A 16,935-nucleotide genomic window follows, 5' to 3' on the forward strand; every position below is an offset into this window, starting at 1 on the left:
TCCTATACCCAGACTGGAGCAAAATAGGCTTCTCATAGCACACAATCCCTGACTGGCCACTTACAGTATTCCTTCTCCCAGGAATGCAGGGCTAACATATTGGAAAATATATTTTACTTACCAGAAGGTACAAACATCCAACCACACAGAAGAAAAGTCCACTGAAATGCATAGCAAGGTCTCCCTAGAGTTATGTGAAACACAGAGAATCCCACCATACTTGCACCTTGTCACTCCCACTTCCAATTAGTATTTTAGGTATGGTAAAAACCTGACCAAAACGAATGCTAACAGTAGCCATGACTGACAGAATGAAGGTCAGGGAACAACGGGGTCTTGCTTAGTTTGCACTAACAAAGCTTCAGAAATAAACACACACCCAAGCCAAAGTGAGCTACTGGAAGAAAACCTTCATATCCTGACAATAATATACTTTACAGGCTGACACTAAGTGCTCTTAGGTACAAGCTGTAAATGTTTTAAACAAGAATCAGAAACAATAAATGGATTTACTAAATCGAATTTATTCTTACAACAATTTAACAATTTAATGCAGCACCATTCAAACCTATCCTTAAAGCAAATAGAGAGCAGAAATTGAAGGTACTTTCATAAAACTCTCACATGTCAACCTCTTTTCCCTAACGGACACAACATATAGTTTGGCAAATGCTAGTGTACATCGTGGAGATTGTGGTATATAATGTTCCAAATGCAGACTGTTATAGAAAAACAACAAGTTTTAATCATTACAACTAAAATGTACTGGCAAAAAAGTATTCAGGAAAGGAAGTCAAGCCTGCTTAGATGGTCAGCTTCATCCCTAAAATGAAAGATTCCACAGAACAGAGGGTCTGACTTCTACCCTGTGATGCTGAAGATGGCCTAGGAAGCTATAGTACCTGGTGAACTCAAGTCTTAGGAGATAACATGCCCCCCATTTTCATTTCCACCTGGACAGGCCAGAGCCCTCCATGGCAAGCCAGAGACTATACCTTGCTCCTGAGCAGTTCTCCTTAAACTGATGAGCTCACCATCTCCCTCTCTCCTACATCTGCCTCATTAAGTCATTAAAATTGGTAAGTGCTAAGGGTATCTGTGGAAATGGCAAAAATAATTCAGGCAAAATTGCCTATAATTCTTTCTATCTCTTAATATTTATTGAGGATGAGTAGAATGTGTCCAAGCTCTGTGCTAGAAGCAAGGAAAGAGATGAGGAAAATGTTATTGTCTTCAAGAACCTAAAGCAACAACAGGAGGGAACACAGGAACTTTTCTGCCTACAACTGGGGAACAAGGAGGGCTAAAGCAGAGGGAAGGTGATTATCAAAATAAGCAGAGACTTAAATCATGAAAAAAATCACTAAGCAGTTTTAATCAAACAAGGGATTTCTACGTATCTCTGTGACAGACATACTGCTCTCATCTCTTTTCTACAAAATGAGGTGGACAGTGGGTAGATGCTTGGCCAATAATAACAGGAGTGATTTATATTTGAAAATAAAATGAGATTTCCTATACACTTTCCTACCTATCTCCTCAGAACCCAGAAATGTTCAAATACAGATCAGAAGGATCCTATAGAGAAGGGCTGAATAGCAACTCACACTTCCTCCATTGAGTACATTCATTCAACAGATATAAATGTATAATAAAAACCAATATAGCTCATATTTAGCCAGCTAAAGTGTCACAAAGATTCTTCAAAGGTGCAGTATCTTAGAAACTAAGCTAGCCACCCCTCCACATTGGAAAGACCCCTGGAGTGTTAAACCTACCAAAGCAAGGGAGGAAGGAGAAAGCCCATGAAATTCCATCTCCGCCCAGCTCAGCCTGTTGTGAGCACCCTGGCCAACAGCCCTGGAGCAGAAGACTCATCTCTGCATACTCACCGCTATGGCCCACCAATGGCGCAGTTTACATACAGCATATGCAAGTATCAACACTTTAAATCGAAAAACTGCCAAAAGCTAAAAAAAATTGGAAAGAAAAGACAAGTTATTTAAAATGCATGTTAATAAAACAACAGCATAGCTTTCTGAACTTAACAGACTGTCTTCTTTCTGATTCAGCTGCAGACTGCCCCAGAGGGGTTCAGATTCCTAAACTACCATATGTGGAACTTCCAGACCTAGATCCCAATGTAAAAGCACCAAGTAAGGTTTCAAATTAATTTCCCATTATTATAAAAAGTCAGCAAGGGAAAGGATGGACACTCTCACCATGCTATCATATAAACAGATGAGTTTTCCTTTCAGTGACTAGGATGTGTCAGTGGGTTCTATTTCAACTAGATGATAGAAGAAACATGGAATATTTCCTTCTGATGCCCTTCTTATCTGCATTCATCGTTTCATTCCTTGTGATGATCAGACAAGCCGCCATTAGTGAAAGAGTGAGAGCATGGAACAGGTGGATAATTCAGGGAAAAGAAATATGGTCAGCATTTAACAAACAGCATTAAATTTGATGCCTATCTGGAGAGAATTTGTCTTTTGAGTTTAGTTTCCTATTTGAAAAGAGATCCAAAATAAAAAATACTTACAAAAATATCAAAATATGAAGAGTAGTAGTCATACTGCATCACTTCCTTCTCTAATGTGTTCTCAATGCCTCCATTTACCTAGGAAGGAAACAGGAGTGATTTATATTTGAAAATAAAACGAGATTTCCTATACACTTTCCTGCTATCTCCTCAGAACCCAGAAATGTTCAAATACAGATCAGAAGGATCTTATAGAGAAGGGCTGAACAGCAACTCACACTTCCTCCATTGAGTACATTCATTCAACAGATATAAATGTATAATAAAAACCAATATAGCTCAAATTTAGCCAGCTAAAATGTCACATAAAGATCATTTTTCCTTTCAAAGATAAAGTTGTCAAAATACAAATGTGTAAAGATGTCCATCCAAGTTTATCCTGGGTCTCCCTCATTTTTTTATCTGTCTCTACAATTTTAGGTATTGAAGGCTCAGGATCATTGATCTCACAGCAAACATCCATGAGGGCAGTTACCATGACATATCAGAGAAGCTAAGAATTCTCTGGCTTCTTGTTTTTGCTTTCTTTGTTGTTGTTGAGCAAATAAAGATATTTCCTCCTACCATTTAAAAATTCTCCACTCTTATCAATTTGAATATATAACTTGGTTTAAAGAACCAGGAACAGCTGGGTGCCAGTGACTTATGCCTGTGATCTTAGCTACTAGGGAGGTGGGGATCAGGAGGATGAGGATCAAAGCCAGCTCCAGGCAAACAGTTTGTGAGCGCTGTTTTGAAAAGCCCATCACAAAAAAAGGCTGGGTGACTCAAGTCGTAAGAGCACCTGCCTAGCAAGCATGAGGCCCTGAGTTCAAAACCCCAGTGCTGAAAAAAAAAAAAGGAATAGACAAGACATACAATCATGTGATAAATTTTTCATAAAAATCAAACCCAATAGGAAAAAGTTTTGGTCTTCTAATTCTATCACCAAGATGGTAGAATTTCTAAATGATCAAGTTCAAAATTCTACAAATTAAGGATATAGCATCACTTTTTCCAAAAGTTAAGTAAGGTACTTGTGTCATACTGCTGACACTGCAGTAGGCAGGTGTTCTGTAACTATAGGGCCCATGGATATCCCCAGTCAGAGGGAACATGATATGCAGAAGTCAATGAGTTTCTGATTTAAACACAGTCTTGGAGACATAAACAGATGCTCTGAAAAGGGGCAAAACAAAGTCCCAACAACTGAATAAGACAGTAAAACATAATAAAGAATATTGCAAGATTCCCTAATTGGTCAAATGAAAATGAATGTTATCTCAAGGAGAGAGTAGTCTCAGCTTAGATACTCCTTCATGGATTTTTTTTTTTTTTTGTGGTACTGGGGCTTGAACTCAGGCACTTCACCTTGAGCCACTCCACCAGCCCCCTTTTTTTTGTGTGTGAAGGGTTTTGTGAACTATTAGCCCCAGCTGGCTTTGAACCATGATCCTCCTGATCTCTGTGTCGCCAGTAGCTAGGATTATAGGCATGAGCCACCAGCATCCTGCATGTGGATTTGCATTTGTTATGCCACTGAAAGCAATTCATAAACACTGCTCTGGGCTTTAAAATCCATGAAGGAGGTTTAGGGTTCTGGGTAATTAACACAAATTGACTGTAGACTTACTTGGCTATAGATCTATACAAATAAATAGAACTGAAAACCTGGCAGCAAGGAGAAATCATTGTTAAACACCAACTACCTAGTTCTCATTGCTGTGTCTCTCTCTAAACTACAGCAGCACTATATATAGCCAAGTTATGGAAGCAGCCAAGATGCCCCACCACTGATGAATGGATTAAGAAAATGTGGTATCTATACACAATGGAATTTTATGCAGCCATGAAGAAGAATGAAATGTTATCATTCGCTGGTAAATGGATGGAATTGGAGAACATCATTCTGAGTGAGGTTAGCCTGGCCCAAAAGACCAAAAATCGTATGTTCTCCCTCATATGTGGACATTAGATCAAGGGCAAACACAACAATGGGATTGGACTATGAGCACATGATAAAAGCGAGAGCACACAAGGGAGGGGTGAGGATAGGTAAAACACCTAAAAAATTAGCTAGCATTTGTTGCCCTTAATGCAGAGAAACTAAAGCAGATACCTTAAAAGCAACTGAGGCCAATAGGAGAAGGGGACCAGGAACTAGAGAAAAGGTTAGATCAAAAAGAATTAACCTAGAAGGTAACATACACATGCACAGGAAATCAATGTGAGTCAATGCCCTGTATAGCTGTCCTTATCTCAACCAGCAAAAACCCTTGTTCCTTCCTATTATTGCTTATACTCTCTGTTCCTTCCTATTATTGCTTATACTCTCTCTACAACAAAATTAGAAATAAGGGCAAAATAGTTTCTGCTGGGTATTGAGGGGGTGGGGGGGAGAGGGAGGGGGTGGAGTGGGTGGTAAGGGAGGGGGTGAAGTGGGTGGTAAGGGAGGGGGTGGGGGCAGGGGGGTGAAATGACCCAAGCCTTGTATGCACATATGAATAAAAGAAAAAAAAATAAACTACAGAAACTTATCAGTACCCACAATACTAAAAGAATGATTATTTCAAGTGACCCAAGGTATAAGGGTCTTCTACCACAGATGCCTCCTTTCCATTCCTGAACAAGCAGGAGTCAAAACTACCAGCACAGATATGCAAGTAGAATAAGCTTTTCTCTGGTATCTGTGTACTTTTAAAGACCCTGACTTTGTGCTGCTTTTAAGTGGTGCTATTTAGAATTTTATCTATAACCCTAACTAATACTGGAAATCCCTATCTCACAATCCTTGTTTAGCTCAAGATGTCTCAAATAGAGACTATAATTTCAAAAAAATTCCTCCCCAATCAAGTTCTTTCTGGCTCAAACTGAGCATCCCTCACTCACAAACCTCAAATCTGAAATGGTCCAAAATCAGACTTTTTAAGCACCAACATGTCACCATAAGTGGAAAATTCCACATCTGTCCTTGTGTGAAGGGTCAAAGTTCAATTGCAGGCCCACTAAAAAGATAGTGTAAAATCACCTTCAGGCTATATGTATAATGTGTATATGAATGAAAGAATTTGTGTTTGTGTTTAGAATTGGGTCCCATCTCCAAGATCTCATATCTATCTATCTATCTATCTATCTATCTATAGATAGATAGATAGATAGATAGATAGATATAGATATATACAAATATTTCAAAATTCAAACAAACAAAAAAAAGCCAAAATCTCAAGCACATCTGATTTTAAGTGTTTCAAAGAAACACTTCTGTTCTTCTAGATCCCATCAATAAATACCTCAGGTTGCTAAGAGTAGATAAAATCAGCATTTCTGTAAGTCTCCTGTTACTTTTTCCTTTGTTTCCTCTCAAGTGAGCTCTTTCCTCCTAGTCCCACCACCTCTCATGGAATTCTTTTAACAGCTTCTCAGTTAAGAATTCTTACTGCCAACCTGCCCCTAGTTTAATCCAGCAACTCACCACTGCCACCATGACCTCTGTCCACTGGCCAAATATCTGCTGGGAACTAGTGAGTGCCAGGCATTGTTCTAATTACAGGAAATACGGCAGTAAACAAAACAACATCTTTGTCTTCATGAATGTGCATTCTAGCAAGGTGAAAGAGTTTCACACAAGAAATGGTACACAGAGAACAGAAGACAAGTGTAACTGAATATTGTTAACATTTAAACTGACATCAGAACCCACAAAAGGACAAAGGATGTTAATCATTTCATGTAGAGGAAACTAATAGAATAGAGGTCCTCACAGGCAAAGGAGCCTGTTCCAGTCTTAGAGCAAGAGGAAGGAAGGCTGAATGAAAAGAGCTACTGACAATGAAGGAGGAGGCATGTTTACTGGGAGGGGCGCCTTCTGGAAGAGCTATCAGCTGGTGAGGAATGCAAAGAGCCAGACCCAACACTTAGAGAGGAAACAAAGTTACTGGAGTAAATAAAATATATTATTATAATGAATTTTACCTGAATTTTATTTTTATTAATGTAGAACTAGAGAATTTAAAATTCCGTATTTTAATTTTTTCATTATATTTCAACCTGATAGTACCAATTAGACAATCATTTGGCATTGTAACTGCATCATCTTCCAAAAGCCTCTAGGAAAACTTGTTCAATAAAATATGAATTCATACTTTCTTTGCAAAAAAAATATGCAAAATCTCAAACAAAGAAATTAGAAAAGCAATGTGATAGCTACATATTCTAGAAGCATTTTATATTTTTTTAGGGCATAGATTGGCAAATTTTATAAAGGGCCCCTGGAATAATTTTTTACTTTTTTAGAACAGAAGGTCTATTTCAACCAGTCAACCCAACTAATCAACACAAAAGCCAGCCACAGACAATACATAAACAGATGGACATGGTTGTGTTTCAATAAAATTGTATTAAGACAGGTCAGCTGAATTTGTCTTACAGCCTATAGTTTGTCAAACTTATTGAAGGACTGAAGGACGGACTGCAGGAGGTCCCAAAAGGTGACAAGTGGTCAAGGAAACACTTCTCCCTAGGAAACACCCGTTTGCATCTGAGAGGCATCTCCTGCCATCAGGCAATGCAAAAATAGGCTATAAAACCCCACTCCCTACCCTGGCCCATGGGATCACTGGTTTCAGGGTCCCCCTGCATTCTCCAATATGCAGTCTTTCTCTTCTCTTCTCTACAAATAAAATCCTTCCGACCTCTGTTGCTGGAGTCCGCCTGTGCTTTCATCCTCAGAGCTGGCTCAAGAACCCTGAGCACATGTCATCCGTGCATCATTATTACTGAGTAAAACACCAGGAATTCAAATTCAAAAGCACAGAGACATAAATTTTAAATTTATCAGATTTGTTTCAAATAATAACAATAAAGAACAAGAACATTCTGAATCAGCTGGAGAAAGGGTAACGCTGACTTATTTCAATAAACATGGAATTCATGAAATGATGAGAAAAATCTAAAAAATTATTTTTTGCCTCTGGAAACATTTCTTATAAAGTCAAAAAAAAAAAGGTCAACTTACATTTAACTCTATTATCCACAGTAATGTTACAAATAAGAGGTCAAAGGTGACAAACAAACAGAAAGTCCTCCTGACATCAGAGATGCCTTTCTTTTCCCTTCCCTCATAGGACTCGATCCTGGCCATGAGTTGTGTTGGGTTGATGGAATGGACATCACGCAGAGATGCATGGGAGCTCTGGCTCCCCGTGAGAGTATTCTCCATGTCTTCTGGCAGGTGGTTCATCCCAGAGGAGGGTTAAACAAGGTTTTTTTCAACTTCACCATCCCTAGAGAGAAGTGACCTTTAGAGAATATAAGAGAAACACCATGTTAAATCTGAGCTCACCTAATAATATATCCATAGTACCTCTCACCTCTGTGAGATTATGTCTAATTGAGCAATTGTGTTTCGACCAAAGACACTTGTGTCTTGATGAAGACAAAGAGAAAGTGAAATCTGAAGAAACATTTAGTGTTCTCAATACTACAATAGCTGCTTTGGAAAACAGTATCAATAAAGAAGAATGAAAATTTATGTGAGGAAAAGGGTGAAGACTGGTTGTTGACCACAACTAAAAGCATTTCTAATAGCCCTGGAAAAAGCTTCTTGGTGAAAAAGCCAAGCCAATTCTCTTGCTGTGCCAGAGAGAAAACTTTCTCAGTCCTGTGCCATTAGTCATATGGTAGGAAACCATTTCCTAAACACATTCCCAGAGCACATAAGCAGACTAGCTATAAAAACTCGTCTCATGAGTAACTATTTTCTACCGATTGTACTTAATAAACTGAACTTAGTGTTTCTCCCATTATCTCCTCATGAACAAGCATGTTTCTGCGCTTCTGGGAAAAGTGCTCATATTCCATAACGTCCAGTACTACACAGCTACCGGAATGGTTAATTATAGAACTCACAGCCCCAAATCCAGGTGCAGGTTCCCCAAGGCCAGAAAGTGCTTCCATAATAAGATTAAAGAGCAGTAATCTAAGTGATGTGATTTCCCAAGTATGAGATAAAGTTCATGAACAGAAAGAGTAGTGGCTAGTTTGATTATTTATCAAATATTCCAGTTTCCCTCCCTGCAGTACCTCTTCTGGCTCTATTGAAAGCCTCTGTGTTTTTCTTTGGCCATGAATGTGGGCACAACTTTGTATGATACTTATGTCCATTTTGCCTTTCTTACTTAGAGAAAGTAAGGTGAGCAGAATTTGGAAATACAGACTATTAAAAAAACACATATGCCTTTCATGTATGTGTATAGGTACATAAGTATAAAGTATAATGTGCCACACATCACTACATTATCACAAAGTAACAGTCATGTTCTCTAGAACCAAATCTGGATGAACACAGACATATTTCTCAACAATACATTGCACATTAAGAAAAAGCAACCTACCAAATTGTTTTAACCTGCTAATCTATTAACAACTATGTTTAAATTTTTCAAATTCTTAAACTGAGCTGTACAAAAACATCAAAAAACTCAAACTTCAAATTCAAGGCTGTTTTAAAAATAATTTTTAAAGTAGGTCATTTTCTTAGCTGTCCTCCTTTCTCCTTCCACAAACCCACTCCTCATGAATAAAAAGGGACAGTAAAGGAAAACATCAACCCTAGAAATATGAGATTTAATATTTCCAAATAAAAAATAACATTATACAATGGTATATACCTGACTTGGGAAATGAGAGTCATTACATTGCTTTTCAGATATATATGCAGTAACTGCTACAGATACACTCAAAACAGCTTTAATAACAATGTTATCCAAAGCACAAATTACTTTTATAGCTTGACTCTCACTAAACTGATCTTTCTCTGGCAAAGAGGAAAATTATAAAAGAAAAAAAGAGCTTTCCTTTCTTTTCAGTTTTTATTTACCTATACTTAACCCAGCAAATTGGTCTATATGTAACAAATGACAATGTAGATATTATAGGTAAAGAAAAAACATGGTTCAGATTTCTAGAGTAAATTGTTTTTAGTAAAATTTCCTCTCAGAAGAGAGAAAATAAAAGAAGGATACTTAGTCTGAGGGACTCAAGCTAGTAACATACTAATCAAACTTACCAACATTTGGCCACTTTTGTGTTCTGTCTCCCTCCCACACTGCTGGTGAAATGAACAGCCCTATATCATGGCCTCTTAGAGTTCACAGTAGCAGGTAAACGAATTTGACAGTGCTCCACCACTATCCAGGGGAAGGGGAACCAAAGGCTCCTTTGTGATGGTTTCTTTGAGGGATTAGTGGACCCTTGTGGGCAAGTGGGAATAGAAAAATTATTTAAGAATCTTCACGTCCATAAAGTAGACTGTAAATAGAAGCTTTAGGAAATACTAGTCAAAAATAACTAAGGAAGTAACAGTTAATCTGTATTGTACAGGTAACTCAATTTCTGCATTATTATCCTTTATAATATTAACATAACAGTCTTACTTTTTTCTGTGACTCACTTCATTGTGATAGATTTGAGTTAAAACACCTCCTAAATGTCAATGTATTTAACTGATAGATACATGTCTTCTAAACTGTTTTCCCACAGAATGCTTTAGCCCAAGCTCCTTAAAAAAAAAAGAGAAAGAAAAAGAAAAGGTGGGTAAATAAATACAAAAATTAGTGAAGCAGGGAAGAAAAAGCAGTACACTGGCTTCTTGATGGGCCTTGAAGAGACACAAGTCAATGGCAGGTATGTCTACCAGACAGGTGTTACATCTCCAGAGACACTAAATGGAGAAACCATGTCTCAGAACAGTCTGGGGTAAGGACAGAGAGTGATAAATGTACCCAGCTCCTTCCTCTCAATTACACAAACTTCTCCTGACAATAAGTTCTCTCTTATTGCATTTCTGGTTGCTTTGCCTGCCTGACTAAGGTGAACGCTCCCAAAGCCAGATCACACATTCCCGGTTCACCATTTCATTCAGGTCATGAGAGAAGATGCCAAAACTCTTGGTATGGGATCGGATAGCCTATTGTGGAACCCTACAGGTTGGAATACAGCTTCCTGTCCAGCAAAGGCAGCATCTGAAGGTTCTTGAGGTAACACCAAGGAAATGTGAAAAGTACATAACATGTGTAATGGAATTTCTGTAAATCAGGACTGTTTCAAATATAGTAACATAATGAATTTTTGGTGTGCCTCTGTGTCAAAGAAGTACATCTTGTTAAAATCCTAGATACTGGAGTGAGGTGATTTTGAAGAGAGAGAGACTTCTTATGTGCAAAGGGAAGGATCACTGCTAAAGCCTGCTTCTACTCCATGATTATCAGATTGCATCCTCACCATGTCCTTCAACAAAATGCAGTTCTAACCTCAGCTCCTTCATGGATGCTCCCTACATTGCAGTCCCCAGACAGGAATCTCTTCCACGATCCCCCGTGAATGTGAACATGCCACTTAAAGCATTGCTTACCAAGCTGAGCCTTAATTATACATGTACTTAGCTGCTTCTCCTACTAGTTGGCATATGACTTGAAGGCCTTGCATCTAACAAGGCATTAGCATAGTACATGGCAGACAGCAGAAAAAAGCAAGTTATCAACTGAAGAAATTCTATACAGCATCTAGCCCAGGGACTGGCATAGAGCAGGCCCCTCAACCTCTGTTGAACTGAGAAGACCACAACTGTTCATTTCTGAGGAAATGCCCAGATGTCATTTCAGAAGTATTAACTATGCAATCCTTGGTAGTAAGACCCTTCCTGGGGTTGGTGTAAAGAAAGCTAAGCCTTTCTAAAGATGATGTTATATATTGATTAGCAATATACACAGAAAGCTAAAACCCCAATTCACGATTTATTTCAACTACGGTGAAGTATAGCTCATGGAGAGTAATGTGGATAAATACAAAACAAAGAAAAACATTTGGGTGAGAAGATGAAAAACCTCTTTTGTTATTTTGGTTTTTGAAAGAGATTGATATCCTACTTGTTGAATGGCAAAGGGTAACTATCTTCCTCTGTACCAGTCAGCAATTGCTACCATTATGTTGCATTAACAAACTACCCAAAACTTAAAAGCAACCTACATTTATTCTCAAGCTCACAGGTCTGTAAGTGGCCTGATGTTCACCTGCTCTAGACTGGGATTGGATAAATAACTCCATTTCAGGCTCTTGGCAGCAAAGCTTGACTTCAAACTATGTTGGATGGCAGACAAGCCTGCCCTGTCTGCCATCCTCCTTGGACTAAGAAGATCTGGGACATGTTCTTGTCATAGGAGATGGCAACAGCAAACAGAGAAACTAGATCATATAAACCCTTCAAATCTCTGTACATGTTTGCTCACATTAATTTGACCAGAGTGTCCCAAGGTCAAGCGGAAAGACTGTGGAACTGGGACGTATACTACATTAAAGAGGAGGAAGGAATATGTGAGAATTTGGTGATTACTACTCTAATGTAGCAAAATTATCAATGTTCTAAACCAGAAGTCAGTAACCTACAGATTGCAGATGAAATGTGGCTCGCTACTTATTTTTGAGCGTACAGTTCTATCAGAACTCTATCACATCCTTTCCTGTGATGTGTCTTACAAATGCTTTCACACCAAGAGAGCAGGACTGAACAGATGCAACAGAGACCATATGATCTATAAAGCTTAAAATGTTTACTTTCCTATCTTCTTTTTTTCTAGAAAGGACTACTACTTCTATCTGCTTCTTTTCAAAGACCTAAACTTGGGAGTCAGTACAGTAATATAAGAGAAAACCAATAAGCTATTTGATGAATATTAAGTTTTCTCAATGAATGCCGATTCTGTAGTTAGCAAAAACTGGGAATTAATTTTAATTTTTCCACAGGTGTGTTACTGACACAACACACCTTAGGCACAGGTGGTTTTGTCTAATGTTGGCTCATTCACGGCCACTTCAGCAGCATTCACTGAATAAACACATCTTTCTTCAATGTGTTCTTTTTCCTTAATTGCACATAAGTGGAACTGGCTGGAACTGGAAAAAACTACATACCTGTACCAGTAGGTTACTCAACCACATCTTTCCCACATGAGAAAAACAAACAAACTGAGATCCTTTCTGCTTCCAGGAAATAGCTTGCATCTTTGGGATCCTTTTACTGCATGTGTCCACGTGCTGGGTGCAAAGCTTAGGCGAACTTCAGCTCTGTCTGCCTCTGCACAGAAGTAACAATACCCAGAGCTCAGTCCCATATCTCTCATACCTTCCTAAGAGGAACCAAACAGTTTCTTGACCCAACCACCCAGGCTTCTGTGAACTACTTCAGACAGCAACCAGGATACCAATAACTACAAAAGAATGTCAGAAAAACAGACATTGAAAGTATTGTAGAAATACCTATAGAGTAGATTTGGCTTACAGATGGGATTTGCTTGGTCTTGTAATTCAATTAATTACTAACATTTTAAATCATTAATTTCTTCAGATTTCCAGCTTCTTCTGAAAAGCCAAAAAATATAAAATATCACCAGGCCTGCATTCTCTCACCATGATAATAAAGCCAAACAGCTGATCACTTTAGGTGGGCTTACATTCTCCACTTGGCCTTGACTTAGCCTGGCCACATTTATTGCCTCTCTGATCTATCCTGACCCTTTTGTGTTACAGGCAAAGCAGTTCCAGCCAACCTGGACTATAAGGATATATCCACCATAGGTATATTTCATGATATGTTAGGATTAAAATATCATCCTGCCTCACCCTAGATTTGTAGAATAACCCAGGAAATAGATCGAAGGTGTTCAAATAACCACAAGTATGCAGTCATCAGACTTGAGAATCCCTCAAGACATGGACTGTCTCAGCAAGGCCCATTCTACCCCTGTGGCTTCCTGTCTAAAGGCAGGAAGTAGCCTAAGCTCACTATTCTCTTGGAAGGTGCATCATATGTTATGAAACTTGATTTATAATGGCAAAAAGTCTGCTTTGAGCCCTCATGTGCTAAGATAAAGCAGCTAGAAGTAGGGAATGGAAACAGGAAAGGAATAACTAACAATTGCAAATATACCTTGTTAGAATGATAGCCAAAAAACACAGCTTTTTAAATAAATAAATAAGCACACCAAGAACACAGGGATGTATGGAGGAAGCTAATCCAGAGTACTAAAAGAACACAGCAAGGAAAAGGCAACTTCATATTCCATGATGAGGATCACTATGCCATGCCTAAGAAGACCTAGAAAACTGGTATGTCAAATTCAACCAATTATTCCCACTTTCAGGAAAAAAGTTACCTTCATATTTGTTTAAATGAGGTTGCCTTTACTTTGAAAACACACAAAAAATAGTTTGTTGATAAGATATTTGGAAGAAAAAGTATGGTTCACTGTCCTGTACTTCTTCATGTAAGTGATGGCATGAGATATGTCCCTTTACCCTGGAAAGCAAAGAGCTGATGACTTTACAGAAAGTCATTAATAAGTGACTACTGAGGAAAGAAAGGCTGGCAGTGGAAAGGTTAGAGTTGATGCATTTCTGTAACACTCAGCTTCCTGAGCTGAAGAACTCTAGGAAACACTACAGGAAGTTGAACAAAGTCAACATCAAACAATTCTTTCATTGATAAACTGCCTACTAGTGTGTTGACATTTCACCATAGCCTTGTTTTCCTTTATGCTGTAAATGACCCCAAATTAAATACATCTAGGAAAATACACTTCTAGAATCTGGACTATTAGATTCAATTTTAAAACTCCTATACATCACACCCACATTAGTAGTTAGAGTAATAAGAAGTTATTATATAGAGAAGTTGCGATGGGAGTGGGAATCAGTCAATTAAAAGTAACATGGGAGAAATTCTACAAAGCATTTTTTTTAACTTACCAATTGGCATTATTTCAAGTAAAAAATATTTTCTGAGTTCAGGAGTCAAATTTTGCCAGCAAATCACTATTAATGTGCTGAAAATGAAATCTTTAAAAGAAAAAAAAAGGGTTATATATGAAACTAACATGGCCATTTACAGATTTGCCTATATCATAGGACCACAAGAAGGGAGACTAAAACAAAGTCATCTTGCCTCTGAGAGTTAAGCTATCAAATTCCACACACAATATGTACCATGTCCTTAAAGAAACAAATGGCTCATGAGCCAGGCTATGAAGACATGCTGATAAGCTCAAGACTAAAGAAAATAGGAGATGTGACCACCAGAAACAGGTGGACCAGTCAGGAAAACTCAGAAAGAAGTGCCACAGCAAAGGGTGGCTATGCACAAACCTGGCACTCTGCAAGTGCACCGTGCCCATCAGATTTTAAGAATCTCCATCCCAGTGAATAGGTTATTACTATGATTAACATACTGACAATAACTGGTTTCAATAGTTCCCTCTATGTCCACCACAATCTTTTTCTAATTCTCTACTTCTTATGAAAAATCAGTATTGCATGTAGGAAAGAAATAGGCTGGTCAGGGTGAAATAAATATCCAGTATGCACGGCAATTAAGGTGTTCCCTGCAGATTCTGGGACATGTCTACCCACTTCAACAGAGCCACTCTCAACAGGGCTCTGGTAATAGTCATTGCAACGTCAGGGTTTTCAGTAACAAGAGCTGGACTCAAATCCTAATAGTCACTAATATGATGACACTGAGAAGTTTTTGGGAAGTGGATGTTTAGATGTGTCCTGATGACCCTTAATGGCATCATCAGGTACAAAACTGCTCTCTGCAAACTTCTAGAGATATTACTCAGATGCTATCTTTGTGATGGTTAGCTAGCTACCATAAAGTGCTAGCTAGCACATTCTGTATATGATAATGCAAGTGGCAATATTCCAAAGAGAATTACAGAGCACTTGTATCATCACTCTAATATCTCCTTATAAATTCACATGTAATTTATCAATAGTTTCCCTTAACTAGAATTATTCAATAGAACACAGATAACAGATTCAAGCCATAGCTATACTCACTGAACTTGACTATGCAAATGTAATGAAACATTTACTTATTCTAAATCTGACCTGCAAATACTTGTATGGTTGCTAAAGCATACCAAATAAAAGGCAGGGGAGTTATGTATTCAGGTAAAGGTTTTTAGTAAGTTTATAAAAACTCAAAATGCACAATTAAGCTCTGAAAACTCTGACAAGTATCTTTTAACTAAGCAATTATGGCTAACATTTAGATTTCTAAAAATTAAGAAGTACAATAAATCTGAAGTTAGTTTTGATATTCACCACTCAGTATCTATATTTGCTAACCAGAAAAAAAGAGATACAAAAACTAGTTCAAAAACTAAGAGAAGAAAAATACTAAGTAAATGATAGATTATGAAACAATGGGAACTCTTGACAATTTATTTTTAATCTATTTTATATTTTAGAAATCTGAATGTAGATACAGAGTTTAATACTATAATTTCTAAAGATAATTTTTTAACCTTATAGATACAGGTTATAAACTATTGTGATGAGAAGCTGTGTTTGCAAAACAAGACTACCAAGTCTTACAATAAGAAACTGAATAGAGAACAAACTGTGCATCAGATAGAAATTCATAATACAGCAGTATTTTCTAAAATACTTAATGGGATAAAAATATTTTTAAAATAACACAAATGATTAGAAAACAATGACAATAAAAGCGTAGAATTTGCCAGAGTTAGGGGTATTATCACTCCTTTAAAATGAATAAAATTTGGACTGAAGGTGTAGCTCAGGGTTAGAGTGCTTTCCTAGCACTCTAGGTTAAACTCTAGATTAGATTCTCAGCACCACAAATACAACAACAAAAAGATTAAATTCAAATTTTAGGTACTTAAAGAATAAAGTCTGAAAAACTATTAAAAAAAAAAAGAAAAAGAGTAGAATCAATAAATCCAAAAGAAGAAAGATGATTAACTGTTGCAAGTTAAGGAGTGGGTAAAATGTGATTCATAAAATTTAAATCTCTACTTTTGTGCACGGATGAAGATTTCCATAAAAAAATTAATACATAAATAAACTCCCAAATCAATCATTTAAAATGGCAAATATTAACCCAATGTGGGGAGGTACTAGTTTTTAAAAAAACAAGGATTACCACAGAAAAGATTATTTTCAAAGAATAAATAATATTTTACCACTAATTATATTTGAAGTCCATAAAGTCGATACTCTCAAAATATATAAATCACATTAAGTAGCAGATGTCCTAAACAGAATGGCCATCCTCAAAAAAAGAAAACTGAGAAGAAAGTTGACAAAGAATTACTTGACAAAGGGATCACAGTTTTATAAATATTTCAAAATTTAAAATAAAAGATATGCAAAATCCTATATTCAAATTCAGAACATTAAAAGGAACAGCAAGCTACCTTAGCATTAAATAAAGATAGCATACATAATACTAACATTATCCAATTAACAACATAAAGAACAAAAGATCACAATATTCATCACAACAAAAGAACAGTATAAAGTAACACCACATATTAACATAACATTATATA

The 16,935-nt window shown here is 37.3% G+C and overlaps 1 protein-coding gene across 4 annotated transcripts in view; it reads right to left on the bottom strand.

The window, feature by feature from the left end:
- Stard3nl (STARD3 N-terminal like) overlaps nt 1–16,935 on the bottom strand; it is a 60,458-nt gene that overhangs the window by 14,480 nt on the left and 29,043 nt on the right. Inside the window, exons 2-6 of one of the 4 annotated variants that reach the window (XM_074065275.1) lie at nt 12,491–12,653; nt 9,591–9,774; nt 7,539–7,821; nt 2,546–2,623; nt 1,893–1,970 (exon numbers count right to left, since the gene is read on the bottom strand). In XM_074065275.1, coding sequence (XP_073921376.1) covers nt 1,893–1,970; nt 2,546–2,623; nt 7,539–7,763 — 381 coding nt within the window. In that variant the 5' untranslated portion in view covers nt 7,764–7,821; nt 9,591–9,774; nt 12,491–12,653. The remainder of the gene's footprint in view (nt 1–1,892; nt 1,971–2,545; nt 2,624–7,538; nt 7,822–9,590; nt 9,775–12,490; nt 12,654–16,935) is intronic. The other 3 variants (XM_020186861.2, XM_020186860.2, XM_074065274.1) reach the window with 3 other exon arrangements.

The sequence above is a fragment of the Castor canadensis genome, chromosome 2 (genome assembly GCF_047511655.1).
Source record: "Castor canadensis chromosome 2, mCasCan1.hap1v2, whole genome shotgun sequence".
NCBI lineage: Eukaryota > Metazoa > Chordata > Mammalia > Rodentia > Castoridae > Castor > Castor canadensis.